The 17,653-nt window shown below is 36.7% G+C and overlaps 1 protein-coding gene across 2 annotated transcripts in view; it reads left to right on the top strand.

Moving 5' to 3' along the window:
- The first annotated feature begins 8,982 nt into the window (after nt 1–8,982).
- The window catches only part of psme4a (proteasome activator subunit 4a), a 31,876-nt gene continuing 23,205 nt past the window's right edge, over nt 8,983–17,653 (top strand). The window contains exons 1-10 of one of the 2 annotated variants that reach the window (XM_079854660.1): nt 8,983–9,503; nt 11,427–11,567; nt 11,786–11,902; nt 12,196–12,252; nt 13,732–13,776; nt 15,100–15,249; nt 15,928–15,991; nt 16,090–16,164; nt 16,316–16,438; nt 16,528–16,620. In XM_079854660.1, the coding sequence (XP_079710786.1) occupies nt 9,253–9,503; nt 11,427–11,567; nt 11,786–11,902; nt 12,196–12,252; nt 13,732–13,776; nt 15,100–15,249; nt 15,928–15,991; nt 16,090–16,164; nt 16,316–16,438; nt 16,528–16,620 (1,116 nt within the window). In that variant the 5' untranslated portion in view covers nt 8,983–9,252. The remainder of the gene's footprint in view (nt 9,504–11,426; nt 11,568–11,785; nt 11,903–12,195; nt 12,253–13,731; nt 13,777–15,099; nt 15,250–15,927; nt 15,992–16,089; nt 16,165–16,315; nt 16,439–16,527; nt 16,621–17,653) is intronic. The other variant, XM_079854661.1, reaches the window with a different exon arrangement.

The raw sequence follows: 17,653 nt of genomic DNA, 5'->3' as shown, positions 1-17,653 counted from the left end.
TTCCATTTGGACTGGTGCTTTGGAATCATTCCAAATACTATAATGGGATGTATGATAGTTTTTAAAGATGTCTATCAGATAATTTACTGTATGTGACATCACTGCCGCCATAAATCCTGCATCATGCCTGTCCTTCACTAAACAACTGTTTTAACTGTTCATGCACAAAGAGGCCCAAAAAGTCCTGGAAGGGTGCAATATGGGCCTATATTCACTTATCTCCAAAACTTACATGAATTTGTTTTTAGATCGTAATATGATTTTATGGTGCCATGGTAAAGCATGTACAGTCAGTCAATAGTTCAATGACGTGATTTAATTTTTGGATCCGTTTAAAAAGTACTACAAAAATATAGTGCTGCAGGGATGATATATTTTTGCAGGTCCAAAATCCAGAAACAAGCTTTTTACCACTTCTAGTTCCATTGTCCTGAAGGGTTTTTGGAGAAATGCCTAAAATAAGGTGTGTGGTTAACACAAGCTCAAGATATTTTCACATTTTATTCTAAAAATACATCTGTAATATACCCTTGCGGGCTTTTTTATATTTTACTAGTTGCTAACAAGTGGCTAAATGGGATTACAGAGGTTTTTGGGGACATTAATCATGCCAAACACACATGTACTCACTAGTCCACCTACACTCACTGTGTTTAACGCTTTTGCAAACTATTACAAATTTTCAGGGAAAATTAATTAAAAACTGAAAGAGTTGTTGGAAACATATGCTGCGTTCATGCCATGACGTTATTCCCATAATTTCTACTCTGAGTCGTTCAAATATACACCTAAACACGTAAATTAATTTGCATCAGTCACGTGGTACAAAAAGGAGCTCTCAGAAAATAACCAGCTTACAAATTGTAATTACGAGCTCTTCGAGGAAGTGAACGAACATGCAGTGATCTCATCTCTAATGGTGGTGATGTTGAAGTCATGTGAACGTGGTGTAGCTTTACTTCTGGCAATTGGATTTAGGCTTCAAAATGTATAAAATGTTCATTTGTGAAGATTATCATGATTAACGAAACCATCATAATTTCTGTAATAATCCATAAACCAATGGAAAAACCAATGGGTTTTTGTCGAGGGAACCAGGGGGATGTAAACTTCCAGGTCGGCCTACAAAAATATGTCATCACTGCACCACTCAGTGCTATCTTCCTAGCATGGCAGATCCCTTTGGATGTGGACACAGACATGGGCTACATCCGAAATAGCATACTTCCCTATATAGTAGGCGAAAAACAGTATGTGACAAAAGAAGTATGTCCGAATTCACAATACTCACAAAAGAGTAGGCAAAAAGTACCTGGATGACCTACTTCCAGCGAGATTCTGAAGTGTGCATATGGTCACTTTACTATCCCATGAGGCCACGGGAGAGGATTTGTGAATGGCAGTGACGAGACACAACTGACGCTGGTCGGTCACATGATAATGACAACATGGCGAACGTAGTGCGTCCAGATTACATTCATACGACACACAATCATTCTATAAAGAACATACTTTTTTAGCTGTTGTTAAGAAATGATTTATTCATAATAACTACCTACTCAAGAGAGCATGGGATTTTGGACTCAGCCATGATCTCCTGGCCCTTAAATCATTAACTGTAATTAGTACTGTACCTTTAAATACAGTACATATTTACACACAATAAAACATAATTATACACTGACTGTTGCCTCAACAATGTAATGGTATTCTAGAAATGGCTTCTAACATTCACTGTTTTTTTAAGTGGCAGTAGGGGGTGACAAACAGAAAGCATTAAATAGGCTTCTCAGCATGTGAAATCACATTTTATGACAAAATATTACAATCCAATGACTCCAAACAAAGCGCGCTGTTGTGAAAACATCCCACAACAACATATGATAACCTTGTTGAAAATGTTTAATTTTCTATGAAATGACAAAAGCCAAGTGCAGCTACATCCATTCCCATGGATTACATTGTATTTGCATGTCCTATGCGTTTGTAAACCTCATCACAAATGTTGATCCCCTTCTGCTTACATTTTAAAGGTCCCAAGTCTTTTGTGATCTCCAGCAGGCACACTTTTAAAGTCCGCTTTGAAACACAAACTGACATTTGGGACTTGCAGCTGGTTTACAGCCGAAGCCAAGATACCATTGATATGTTGTAAATGCGGTTGGGCCAAAGAGACATAAATATGTGCATTTTAACAAGCCAGCAACTGGCTTTAAGAGATAAACAAGTTAAAAGACTACTGTCATTTCCAACTACCACTGTTAAAACCAAATATAAAGGCACCATGCCAGGAGGTTTAAGTACGCCAATCTTCAAAAATAAAAGTCTCTTACAGTACCTGGGTTCCCTCATGGACCATAAGTGAGACATTACCAGGTTCATATCCAGAAACAACTGTTCTTTTACAAAACCACTTCCACCATATGGTAGGAATTAATAGTTGTGTTTTAAATCTTTCTTCTTCCACACGTCACTCAAATGTATTTCAATTCTAAACTGGTTTCTTTAATTCGCAGCCTTCTTAAAGGGATAGTTCAACCAAAAATAAAAATGTTGTCATCATTTACTCACCCTCAAGTTGTTCCAAACTTTTATGAGTTTCTTTTTTCTGCTGAACACAAAAGATATTTTGATGAATATGGGTAATCAAACTGTTGATGAGCCTCACTGACTTCCATATATTGGAAAACAACTTAATGTGTTCAGCAGAAGAAATAAATTCATACAGGTTTGGAACAACTTTAGGGTGAGTAAATGATGACAGGTTTTTCTTTTTTGTATGAACTATCCCTTTAATAGTTTTATAATAATTGTGTTTAACACAACGTTACATTGGATAGAAACCTGGATCATATGTTGCTTTGAGCAATAATCCCCACATGGGCTTCCATTTGGTAAACATTAAGGTAAATTCTTCTTTTATTGGACCTGACTGTGAATTTTCTCAGTGACTGACATTAAGTTTGCAAGTGCTGTCAACCAAAAAGTATAAATGTTAACAAGTGTGGCCCAGCACCACAGGCACCCATTACATGTTTTCCATGGAAACAGAAACAATGAAATGTTCTCAAGTTCTACACATACTGCCAGATGAAGATACGACTGGCTGAAATGTTTACAATTATAAAACATTGCTCAATGACAACAGAGCAAAAGCAATCCACAGCTCTGTTGCTGATATCTGGAATCCTTGATTTTGATTGGTCAATCGCAAACGCAACGCCTTTCATATCACTCACGCGAGGCAGCAGCATCATTCACAAGCACAACTGGCACCATTTTGTGTAGCCTATTTATCAGTTGTAGATTGAGGTCTTTAGTATTAATATTACTGTAACGTCCAATGATGGTGAAGATGGTTCAATTCAAATTGAAGCGTGTTTATTAAAACAAAGTAAACTCGGGCAATAGGCCTACACAAAATACAAAACAGCGTGCGTACACGTAGAGAAACAGTTTATTTGTTTGGCGAGTAGAAGCGTAATAAGCTGGAAAATTATCGCAAAATTAACCCCGACACCTTATTCCTTACATGCTTTATTAGCTATTTGCATACAAAAATATGATGGATGGTTGTGTCCAACAGCCAATTATAGCTGTGATTAATTTTCCACAGCCATATTGGCTCTGGATCTGTTTTCTAAGCCTGTACTCTCTCTGATATGGCTGTCATTAAATTCAGCTGTCAGATGATATATTCTCACTTCTAGTCCCCCTTGGCTGTTGTCTGCATTGCAATGTAGGACTGTGAAAGGTTTCAATATGCTTATTTGCATGATATCACTATACACTGTCTTGAAGGATTTTTTGAAGTATGGTATTTTTTCATAATTTGTGACCATCTTGCAAATCATATCAGCCAACTTCCTCATTAAAGAAAATGGGCATTTTTAAAGGCTGAAATGGTGTTTCATTACAATGTTGAGTTACAACAGAATGGGTAAATATTGTGTCTATGCTTGACATTGCTGGTTGAGTTTCAGTTTACCGTCAGAAATATTTGCTTGTCTGGTTGCAGGGTTCAGAGAGCTGCTCAAACAGCAATTCGAAGTGGGAACGGTATCTCTTAGTGTTCTGGATAATCACATGTGAATGTGAAAACATAAAGTAGTTTCCATTAGACTGGGTCGGAAGTTCAGTGTCCTGAGGCAGGGGAAAAAAAGAAAAAAAAAAAGAACAAAAAAAAGCCTTTCAGCTCCTCAACATAAAGCAGCACCTTAATGACACAGGTACTCGTGACTGCTTGAGTTAACAGCTGAAAGCCTTCCCGTAGCTTTCTCAGTAACAGAAAGTAGGAGAGTTTATCTTTGACATTCAGGTTGGTACATGGAGTTAATGTCTTGTACTGACTTCACTCCTTTGACCTTTATCAGGTTCACAATCAGTACGGCCCAATTATTCTGATGATGAATCTCTCTCGTCATGCTCTGAGGAAAGAACAGAAGTCTGTAAATGCTCGTAAATTATTACTCCTATGGTGTGGCATGCCAAATCCCTAATTTTTCCAGAACTTAATGATTCTCCAACTGTTGTGGGTGGGTGTCTTCACAGCACAGGAGCCAGACCTCCCACTGTGCCTAAACCACAGTTTTATATACGGCCTGCTGCTAGACACAATTTTGTGAGTCTCCCCCAACTGTCTGATGTTGCCATTTAGGCATTACATATTGTTGATGATATACAGTGGTTGGTTCACTTTATAACTTAAACTGAATTAATATAGATAGATAGATAGATAGATAGATAGATAGATAGATAGATAGATAGATAGATAGATAGATAGATAGATAGATAGATAGATAGATAGATAGATAGATAGATAGATAGATAGATAGATAGATGAAACAAAACTGCACTAATGTAGGCTACAACTGTCAAGGGAAATAACTAATTGCTTGAGAATGTTACAGATTCAAGTATCATTTGTACAATGGCGACCTCTACTGGAAAATAGTATAACCTATTAAATGTTATAAATAATATTATATCAATGTGTTACAAGAAGATTTAAGAAGGAAATTATATATATATATGTATATATATATATATATATATATATATATATAGAGAGAGAGAGAGAGAGAGAGAGAGAGAGAGAGAGAGAGATGAACAAATGATGAATTGATGAAAACAAATCTGCTGAATTTTATAGCTACTGTAGATCTAGATGTCGCCTACAGTCACATGTGCACAGGCTCACATGCCGATGTTTTTTTTAAGACCCTCTTGTTTACAGATCTCACGGCCTGAGCTCTTGAGTAATCACACTTTCGCAGATGCCACTAAATATATCTCATAATAGCTGCGCAATCGTGACAGATATAGTGCTCCTGCTTATTTACAAGGCGAAATGGTTGACACAGAATCCTAAATAGATTTTCCCCACAGAAAACCTGCAATGTTTGCTTGTTTAGAATTAGAGTGTCAAAAGCGCTGTGTATTTAATCTAATAATCAAGAGGCTAATTTACGACTCCTACTAATGACCAATGCTACTAATGACCAATGCTTTTTGGAAGGTCACCAAGTAGGCTACCGTCAGCATAACCTCATTAATATTCATGAGCAACGCTTTCCCATTGGAAGGTCGTGATGAGATTTCAACATAACCTTAGAAGTTTTTTTTTGTTTCGTTTGTTTTTACATAACCTTAGAAATAATTGGAAATAAGTTACAAAGAGAAATGATTTAATAGCCTACTAACAATATGACGGGGGAGGGGGGGGGGGGGGGGGGGGTTACGGTTATTGAGTTCGCCTAACATTGGATCCGATGTTAGGCGAACTCAATAACCTTTCCCCCCCCTTTTTTTTTTTGAATGGCACAAGTAATATTCATGAACTTCGCCTTTGCCATATAAGAATTATTTCCTCGCCGGTGTCTATTTTTTTATTTTTTTATTTTTTATTCAGTGCCACAAAAACAAGAGGTATTACATATTCACAATATCACATTAACATTAGCTTCCAGGAAATGAAAAAAACAAAACTGTTTTACATAAAATATGTAAATATGTCGTTTTCATTGCTTATTTGTTCTTAGTTTGTTCCAAAAGATGTACATATATAATGTAAAGTCATTTATAAAATGTGGAAAATTTGGTTTACCTTGAGCTTACTTCTCTTTATGAATATGGTATTTTCCTAATAAAATAAATAACTGTATAATATGTTGTTCTTTACATTCCAAATTGTCATTCTAAATATAAAAAAGCACATCAAAAGCACACCTCGCCAGTGTCTATGGACCACTTGCACTGAGCTTCGTGACACACTTCCGTTTTGAAATAGTAGGCCTACGCCTCACTTATTTCCGGTTATGTTTACTTTCAATGTACAGGGTGGGCCATTTATATGGATACACCGTAATAACATGGGAATGGTTGGTGATATTAAAGTCCTGTTTGTGGCACAGTAGTATATGTGAGGGGGCAAACCCATCTTGAGGAGTTTGCCCCCTCACATATACTAAATAATGTGCCACAAACAAGACTTTAATATCACCAACCATTCCCATGTTATTACGGTGTATCCATATAAATGGCCCACCCTGTACTGTGGTCAATGAGTTGAACAAACGCCACCTAAAATGAGTGTCCGCAATAAGATTTAAAAATGTGACCATTTTTATTGACAGGAGAAGGTATATTCTGATGTTTACTGTGTGCAGAATTTTCCAAATTTATCGGAACATGAAGTTTTAATCCAACCCAAGCCGATCTGAGAAAGCAGCGGATGTTAAATACGCCATTATTTCACCACAGGGTGTCAGTGTTCGTCTAAACTAGTGACCGCGACGCTGAAGTGTATGAGAACAGACGAATAACATCAGTACGAACCTCCATGGTACGAACCACGAACATTTATTTATTTGGTTTAAATATTTTAACCATTCTGTGTCATTTTTCAATGTTAATCTTTTCACTATTTACATGTTTATGCCCCAAATGCTATAATATTCAATTGATTATTAAAGCTCCAGTATGCGACTTTGGTATTTGACCACAAGAGGGCGCAGTTTCCAACAATAACAAAGGCGAAGCTTGATGACGCTATGAAGGAGGTGACGATGGGAGATGTCGTTTTTAATGCGTTTTCACCATCTAGCGATGTATCTAAATGGAATTAATGAATCATGATCACGGATGAGGTAATTTATTCGTTTTTGTATTACCTGTATGTCTGATCGTATTATTTTATGTCATCATAATTAATGAACTGCAAGGAATGTGAAATGTTATGCTATATTATCCCGTTACAACATACAGCTATTTGTCAAATGATTTGTTTGGTTAATGTTGTGCAGTTTTACGTTTTTATGGTTAATGCCGTGTTGTTTAACGTGTTCAAAATATCTAAAAGTAAATTTGAACGAACATTTGCAAGTAATGACTAAATATATTTTTTTAACATCATATCCGATTGTATTTAATTGTACTGCCATAATCTCGGTCACCACACGTGATAAAAAGCCTTACCAAAGTACAAAGAGCAATATAACTTTGTTTATAAGTGCTATTATTGACAGTTGCATGTCTTACCTGTCTATCAATACACTCGCGAGAGCAGAGTCTCTGTCAAGAGTGTCGCGCAGCTCTCTCCATCTCGAAATCGCCTGGCCGATATTTATCCGGGTTTTATTCCTCCGTTTGTCACACAGTCCGCGACTCCGCGTGTATCCGAATATGGACGCTTTCGTTTTGTTGGCACTTCAATACTCGCCAAAGAGTTCGTGATCCATAACTGCTATAACCATAGTCTATGGCTATAACGCTTTAACCACCACTTCCGCATTTGACCATGCGATATTCCGGTGTGGTGGGTCATATTTTTTATTTTATTCTTTTTTTATTCTTTGTCAGACGTCTTTATTGTTTATTGTGATAAGAAAAAAAAACTCAATAAAGTTGTTGTAAAAAAAAAAAAAAAATCCGGTGTGGTGGAATATCCGATCACATGGTCCACACCGGAAAACAAGGATAGAGCGGATATTGCGTCACTGAGGCGCGACATTTCTTTTCCGGGACGGCCAGTTATTTAAAATCGGAATTTCTCTGAAATAAAAAATCTTTGGAGACTTTTGAGACATTGTAAGTACACAACTGGAGGAAATATATCACACTGTGCAAGTTATTTTCGGAAATTTTATTACAAAATTCCTACATATTGGAGCTTTAATATATTCATATGATTCTTAAGTGTTTGAACAATAAACAATGATGAATATGTTGTTTGCATGCAGACCTATAATCTGTGTACAGGCATATCAGGGTGTAGAGGTTAGGAGAACGTTCGAGGAACGTTCCGGGAACCTTCCGGGAACGTTCTATTAACGTAAAGAAAACTTTCCTAGCTAACCAACAGGGAACGTTAGAATGTTTGTTCTGGGAACGTTCTGGGAACCAAAAATTGTTAACTGGGAAAGTAGTTGTCTGTCATTCTTCTCTACGCTCTTTACGTAATTGATTAAATACTATTCGTTACAGGCACCTCGCGAGCATTCATTCATTCAACTACTTTAAAAGACTGAATAAACACCAGCGCACATAAATCCTTTTAATAGTCAATTTCATTTAAAAATGTAAACCCAACAGGTATGAAATGTCAGAAAGAGAAAAAAAAACTGTTAATGAGAAGACGAGCATATACTATGGATACATATAAATATGTATTTAGTGGTTACATATATTTATTAATTATTCAGAATACACAGTTGGAAAGAAAATATATTTATAGGCACATTTCAAGATAATACAGAGATCATCATTCATTGTTTTAATCAACTGGCAGCAGCCATAAAACATAGTGATAATCTGCATTCTCATGCATAGGCTACGTGCGCTGAACGCTAACCGTAAACTCCCGGTATGTACTAACTAGAACGCGGAAGTAGTTGTGCAAGTAGTCCATTCTCAGTAAACTGTTCTTGGATCTGTTATGTTGGAAACAAGGTGGAAGTGACGCAAGCTGAGGAGGGTGGAGTTGCGGCATGTGTGTTTGTTAGCTACAGCTGAATGGAAACGAATACATGGAGCGCTCGTGTAGAAATATGATACATGACAGCAAGCGGCTCTGCTTAAAAGAAGTCATCATTATCCTAGAGAGTTCAGAAACGACATGAGCGATGACAGTGCGAGTCTTCCAACAAGAAAAGACCACGGCTGTATTATGGTTTTGACATTTATTTAGTTTTATCATTTTTAATACTTCTCTTCCCATCTCAGAAGCTCATCACTGTTTGGAATATTCTATACATGACTATCTCTAAAATAATCGAAGTGGAGGAGCCACAATTGGGGGACTGTAATATGAAAAAAGAAGCATCCGATTTATTAGGGTTTGTTCCGCAAAAAGATATTGTTTACAACGAACTTCTGCCGTACAAGGACAAACTAGACGAAGAGTCCAATGAAATTTTGGCACAGATCAAAGGAAACCTCGGCCGAGCCGTCCAACTCAGAGAGATATGGCCAGGTGTCTTGTTGTGGACGAGGAAACTTTCCACGTAAGTATTTAGCTGGCATTAGCTCATCAAACATTATCCAGGAATCTTCCTGATAGTTTGATCTGCCGACGAAATTAAATTGTGGAGTTGTTCAGTCTATGAATCATAAATAGGGCCTACATTCCCTTAACCTTAATATCTTAAACAGGAAATGTGATGTTCTGTAGACAGCTGAATTACGGGAACACCGAATGACCCCTTTGTATTTAGGAGGATAAAGCAGACAAGGGTAAAAATATCTCTCTTGCGTTTTAAATAGAGCGCTAATCAGAGTGCGCGCTGCCTGCTGATGCGCATGCGTAGTCAACTTTGTTTCACTTGCGTCATTGTTCAAACAAACGTTGTGGAAGAACGTTCAAATATATATATATATATTATAACGTTCACTTTGCGAGATTTTAACTGCGTGTAGGATAAAACCATTACCTTGAGTTGTTTAGGTTTAAGGTTTTATAAATGATAGCCCATTGTTGACAAATACATTCAATTGGCAACAACGTTATTTTGGTGTTGAAAGTATCAAATATAGAGTTACCTGTTTGAGCCTTCATTGCAGTGAAGGTAAGGAAATGACTGGTGTTTAACAAGCCATATTTTGTCAGTGATTGCAAAATGGCTTGTTGGTCATGTTTTAGCCACTCAGTGCTATTTTAAGAGCACAACAAGCACAAACTGTCACTGATGTCAGACTGCGTGTGACTATGAGATGCAATACTCGTCTGTAAACATTCAGAGAAATATTGTTCTCAATGTCATTTGAGTAAGCCAAGACATCATATTCTTCCTCACTAAATCTATTCATGGGTCTCCAGATTGCCTGTCTTTTTAAGAATGCATGGTATGCCCATTTTTTGGAGATGTCCTAGAGTCAGTAGATGTGTCCCAAATGTCGCACTCAATCTCTAAACACTATGTACTTATGCACTATGTACTCAACCTTGTCGAATGGTATGAAATAATATTATATGGTTATTTTGTCATACAGCATCGGAGTCTGATCGCCCCTCCGCTAAATAAAAGGGATAGTTCACCCAAAAATGAAAATGTTTTTCATTACTTGCTCACCCTCAAATTGTTCCAAACCTGTACGAGTTTATTTCTTATGTTTTCTTTCTTCATCAATTGTCTGGTTACCAACATTCTTTAAAATATCATCTTTTGTGTTCAGCTGAAGAAAGAAATTCATACAGGTTTGGAACAGTAATGGCAAAATTTTCATTTTTGGGTGAATTATCCCTTTAAAGCTGCAACAGTTGAGGGCATGTAGTGTCCAAGATTCTATTCTACACTTCGGGTAGCCTATTTTCACTGTGAACACACTACTCGCACTATTTATACTACAAAACGTTATATAATAGTGCACAAGTACACAAATTGGGACACACATAGTAGTATTTGTGTTAGAAATTGTCTCTATGTGCACTTAGGTGTGAAGGACATGGCTTTATTTATCACAGCCAGTCCAGAGAGCATCCGCACAAAACCCTCTTGGTAAGGTATCGGCATTGCCAGCCTAAGTACAGATACCAGGTCTAGTCTAGATTATTCGATTGTGTCAGGTCAGCCATGAGTCCACTTCCTTTTCATTGAAAGCAAGCTTGGGCAGCTTGACCTAAATCTGCTAAAGTGATTTACTTGGGTATCACATGTTGCTTTTATGTTCATATTTCAACATGGAGCAATTGAAAACGCATCTAGATGGAATCATTTTTAGATGCACATTGTTGATGTTATGATCTAACATTACTACACCAATTAGCACAATAACACTGTCAGTTTCTAAAACTGATAATAACCACCAATCTGTTTCATATCATACAACTCACCATCATAACGGATAATATCAGAGAGAGACACAATATAGTTTGAATAAAGTGGTACTTTTTTTTTTTTTAAACCCCACAATACATCCTTGTCCTTCAGGTACATGCGATTATATGGAAGAAAGTTCAGCAAAGAGGACCATGTGCTTTTCGTCAAGCTGCTGTACGAGCTGGTCACCATCCCCAAACTGGAGACCAGTTTGATGCAGAGCTTCGCCCGTCTCCTCATCACCCTGCTGAAGTAAGATTGACTTTAAGATAATGCAATAGTTCAATAATTAAAATAAACTATTTTAAATTTGATTTATGTAGCAATGTAATAATTGATTCTTCACCTCACATCAATGCAATTATGACTGTTGTTCATTATCCCTCACAGATTTGTAATCGCAGAGTGGCAGAACAGCTCTTGAGATTTCAATATCCACCCACCCCTAAGACCCCTATTTTGTCTTTCAGGAAGAAGGAGCTGCTTTCAAGAGAGGACATTGAATTGCCCTGGCGACCCTTGTACGAGTTGCAGGACAGGATCCTGTACTCAAAGACCGAGCACCTCGGCCTGAACTGGTTTCCCAGGTACGTGCATATCTCATCAGAGACTTTATAAAAGAGGATTAAAGTTTTAAAAAAAAAGGGATTGTGGTTTATAATTTTTGCCAAATATTTGCAATTCAATAAAACGGATAAATAAATCTGATTATATAGTTACCTTAATAACTTCCATCCCAGCTTTGTTTTTCTGATGTCTGTCACAGGGAATTTGCACACATCTTAGAACTGGTGCTGATGTTGAGAATCTCATAAAAATGTTGTCTGAGTAGACAGGAAGTGCTGAGTGTGCCTGTCTTTTTATCTCCTCTCATATTCAGTTCTCTGCGGCCGCGCTCTTCCTCTAAACACATTCTCGTTAAACTTGCTCAGAGGTGGTAAGGACCATGTTATTTTATGTTAATATTTAAAGGTGCACTAAATAATTTTTTTGCACTCAATGTTTCGCTGGCTCTCATTTCGTCCCAGTGGTCTTTGGCTTTACGCTCGCTTTTTGTCTTTAAATCTGTTTGCTGTGGATGCATGACGTTTTTGCTGGTGCACAATAACAACGTCTGTTTGTCTTTTTGTTCCTTGTTGATCATCAATGCGTATTCTGCATCTCATACTATATACATAAATGAAACGGATGTTTTTGGATTTATTAAAAATGAAGTTTCACAAGATGACAACTGAAGGATTATACTTTGAGCTGTTCACATCCTTTACATTTTAGAAATTTCAGTTTGTTGAAATACTGAATTATGCCAAATAACTGAATTACGCCAAAATGGTTCCTTGTCTGACTTATATTTTCAGATATGTTTGACCTATCCTGTATTATTAAGACATTATTAATGGTAAAATTACAGAAAATACCAAACAGGATTTTTTTTTATAAATGACTTTTTTATAAAGTTTTTGTAATTTAATTCTGGAATGTTTAAAACAACATAATAATAACAATAATAATTTTATATATAGATGTAGATATAGATATATATTAGATTGTCAGCGAAATGAGATGCTTGTCACATTGCACAAAAAAAAATACTGGCACCCCGACACAGGCTGTTGGACTCGCACTGTGAAATCCAATGCTGTACTGCTCTCACACTATTCAATAACACTCTGTTGCTCAATTGGAATTCCCAAGCCAACACTGAACACGGCTTATTGTACGTTGTTCCTGAGTGCTGAGCGTGTTTGTTGCGTCTGTTTCACCCATGCTCTTTAATGCAGACATCTGATACTCCAGTATCCTTGTTGGCTCCCTCTACACGGGCTCCAGCAGTAAATCCCTACTGTGGATCACATTCTTTTCTCTGAATGAGTCCAGAGGTGAAAGATTACTATGGCCTATTTCAAAACTAAGGTCATCAGGTTCAGAGGCCCTGTCTGGGTGTCGCATATCTGCAATTTTTTGCTGACACTCACAGGCTTTTTTACATTTGGTTAGCTGTGTGATTTTTATGGTGCATGTGTTTGATGGGTTTCATGCGAGTGGTGAATGTGATTTGTTGTTTTTGGTATTGAAGAACAGAATTTCATGAAATAGCCCCTCTATTTTAGATGCTCACGATAAAGGGGTTGATAAAACTTTAAAAATAGCTTTGCTGACCAGCTTTTAAGCAGCATATAGGTCACAGATGGACAATCAGCCTAATAAAAACTCTACTTCCCAAAAGTTCCTCTACCACTAGACTCATCTCCACCTCTGGGGGATTATAACAGGAGACTGAGCAGTTTTTGTAATGCATGAATGGGTCTAACAAACACTTGTGTGTTGGTTTTGTTTATTGTAGAATTGTTTGCATGGAATTAAAGTGTTGTTGTATGTAGTTTTGGACACTTTCAAGTTTCTCTTCCTTTTGCAGCTCAGTGGAAGGAGTTCTGAAGGCCTTAATCAAGAACTGCAGGCCGTAAGTACTTGCATATCTTCAGAGGTGGAAAGAGTACTTGAGTACAGATATCCTACAGCAAAAATGACTCCATTTCAAGTCACAAATTCCAATACGACTTGAGTAAAAGTCTTAGAGTATCTGATTTTAACAGTACTTTAGTATTTTAGATGCATTTTTGCATTTAATTGCATTACTCTTCATAAATTAATATTAAAAAATGTAGTCAAGTAGAGGGTAAAATTTGGCAATATCTTTGATACTCAGTAAAACTACAAAGTAGGCAAAAATATACTTATGTACAGTAACTAATTACATTTACTCAAATACTCGTTATGCCAGACGTGCACTACCAATCAGTATTTTGGGAATCTTCAGAAATTAGACTTTCTATTCTATACTTTAAATATTATTAAGCACAAAATTATTAACCATCACAACTATTTTCAACATTGATAATAATAAGGGACGGTTTCTTGAGCAGCATAATATAATTATTTTTGAAGAAATCATGCTTTGCTGATAAATGTAAAGTTTTGATCACTACTTCCTAAACTGTAATTTTAGTTATTTCATAGTTTTCATGTCTTTAATATATGACAACTAATAAAGAGTGAGCAGTTGTGTCCAAACATTTGACTGGAATGTACATAAACTGCGCTCCCAATAGATCTTCAGTTTCTCCTTAGTCATTTAATCCTTTTTAATTCTATTTTAATTTGGCTTTGTTGGAGTTTCCTGTCTCTGAGAGACCGAAGTGTCCCAGGATCAGTGCAATCCGTTCCTTAGCAGGAGGTCAAAAAGGACATAATATCATTCAACGCAGACTATTAAAATGAGGATAAAACTGTTTTAATACAGTGTAAGTGAAATAGAAAGAGACAGTCGTATGATTGGCTTGATTCTACTTAAAAACAGTGACACAAAAGAAAGAGACTCTATGGAAGTTATCTAGGGTGAGGTGAGGCTGCATGTTCAGAGCTCTTCTCGGCTCAACTTGGATTACAGAAAAGGTTGTCATGTGCTCGGTCAGTGAAGTTCATACTTTTAGCTTGTTCAGATAACGCACTGTTTGCAGATTGCTCATGTATGGGCCAGTAGATGATCGACAGGATGTCGTGATTCTTGAAGTGGCTTCATTCATTTTACAAAAGCATATGTTATCCAGTTAATGAGTGTTTACTTGTACTGCATACAGTTTAACATGATATTTAGGTACTTTTAAATTCATACTAAAAAAGAGAAACATCACAAAGGTTTATTATTGTTATATGCGTGCATAACACTTGAGGTGTCAGCAACAACAAAATCATTATCTGTCTGTCTGTGTTTGTATGCATGCAGTTATTTCCCAGAATCAGCAACACAGGAGATGCTGGATGAGTGGAAACCTTTGATGTGCCCTTTTGACGTGACCATGCAGAAGGCGATGGGATATTTTGAGCTCTTTCTGCCCACCACACTCCCCCCAGAGCTGCATGATAAGGGCTACAAGTAAGCACTGTCTGAACCTTATGACACACTTTGAGTCCTTGCAAAGTCGGTCCTATTAGTCTTTCTGCTAGACTTGAAATCATAGATAGAAAAGATTAATTTATCACACACACACACACACACTACCATTCAAACGCTTGGGGTCAGTAAGGCTCTAATGTACTCCGAAGCTACATCTATTTAATCACACAAATACAGTAACGTTAATATTGTAAAAAAAAATATATATATATATATATGTATTTAAAATAACTGTTTTCTATTGTGATATACGTTTTAAAAGTTGAATTTTCAACAATTTCCAGTATTCATTTCTTCAAAGAAAATCATACTGGCCCCAAACTTTAAAATGGTAGTGTATATTGCAGAATGGAGATGAATGGAACAGCCATTGTTATTTTTTGTATGAAATTTAATTTGAAAAGTCATTCATACAAACTAGAATGTAAAAACTTAAAAGAAAACACAATTTTATTTACTTTGTCTTACTTCTCAAATTTCTGTTAAAACATGAAATAAAAGGTTGATAAAGGAATGCTGAAGTCATAGAACTTATATTGGCTTTGGAAAATACATAACTGTACAATACGTAACTGTCACACATTCAATACAAATAATATTTTTTCCAGAGTTAAAAATACACTAAAATACCTTTATTTGAATTATGTGTTTCCACAGACTTTGGTTTGATGAGTTGATAAGCCTGTGGGTGTCGGTGCAGAACCTTCCAAGCTGGGAAGTGGTATGATTGTCCCACTATCGAAGTTAAATCTGTGGATTTCTCTTTCACAACCTCATTGATTCATTACATTAGTGTTAACCTGATTTCGTCTTTTCCAGAATCTTGTCAGTCTTTTTGCACGACTGGCAAATGACAACATTGGTTACATAGATTGGGACCCTTATATACCAAAGGTGAGGACATCGCTCCAAAATTTTAGTCCGCTGTCTGTTTTTAGCAACAGGTTTCTTGTTTAAGTGATTTTCATGTACACATTAAGCCATTAAATCCAGAGCTAGTTCAGTGTTGCTGGTCCTACAGTTTGTATTCTGTGTCTGTTTTCAGATCTTCACCAGGATCTTGAGGAGTCTTAATCTTCCTGTAGGATCCAGTCAGATGCTGGTTTCCAGATATCTGACGAATGCCTATGACATCGGTCATGTGGTCACCTGGATATCTGCTTTGCTGGTCAGTGTGAAACAAAAACCTTCCAATGCTATTGGAATACCATCAAGTTATGATGTAATAAATTTGCTTTATATTTAATGTGTTTTTAGGGAGGTCCAAGCAAACAGACCCAGACCCAGCTCAGTGGCCTTTTCAGCAGTATCACCTTGTTTTTACACCCTTCTAACCACGGCCGCTGGCTGGTGAGTTACTGCTAGGGATTTCTGATTCTGATATTTATGCTTCATTTCTACTTTATTATAAATAAATGTTATATCAAATTATATATCAAATATAAAGTATAATTATGATATAATAGTATTTGTAAGTATAAACTAATTAAAAATATAAGAATAAACAAATTCACTGGATTATCTAGACATTACCACATGATTTTTAAAACCAAGAAGAAAGAGCAAAATGAGTCAGGTTGCTATCCAGATTTGAATCGTTCTCCCAGAATGCTTTAGAAGAGCCTGCAGCTGTGTCCGTTTCAAAAACACTGCTGCTATCAACAATACATGCCATTCTTTTCCTGGAAGCATCTCCTCATAGACGAGGACAGCTCATCTTTCCAGGGTTGCGTGTTTGCTTTGTCTGCGAGAGGCATCTAGTTGTCACAGTAAAACCCTGCGAAAGCTTTGTCCTTTTATTGTCGCCACATTGTTGATGAGATGTTCAGTCTGTAGAACATCTGATTTGTTTTTTAGAAGCTTACAGAAAGTTTTCTTCCTTTGATGATGCAAATGAGTTGTGTGATTTTGTTTGTGGTGGGCATCACAGGGTACAGAACGCTTTATGACAGTGAGGAATGTGTCGAAGGCCGACATGCTCACTTGTTGAAATGGGAATCTGAAGTTGAAGTTAATATCCGTCCCTTTGATCAAATGGATTTATTTTGGGGGTTTTTTACCGTAAATGCTCAGTAGAACTAAAAAAAAAAAAAGTTAAACCATCCACGATTCCATGTTTGCTTAATTTATTTTAGGCTTCAATGACACTTTGTCTCCTTAGAAAAATAAATCTCATTATTACAGACCCATTACAGATGTGGGTGCCGGATGGGAATTTTGTTCATTCGGTCCGTTTCCCAGTTGTAATAATATCATTGTGGTCAGAGCACCATTTCCAGGCCATCTCCCCTCTTTCTCCCCAATGATTTCCTTCCTCCTCCCCTTCACTGTAATAGAAAAATAATAATAATTTAATTTTGCATGTAAATATAAGTTCCATAAT

The sequence above is a fragment of the Squalius cephalus genome, assembly GCF_949319135.1.
Source record: "Squalius cephalus genome assembly, chromosome: 21".
NCBI lineage: Eukaryota > Metazoa > Chordata > Actinopteri > Cypriniformes > Leuciscidae > Squalius > Squalius cephalus.
This window is presented reverse-complemented; position numbering and strand designations above follow the sequence as displayed.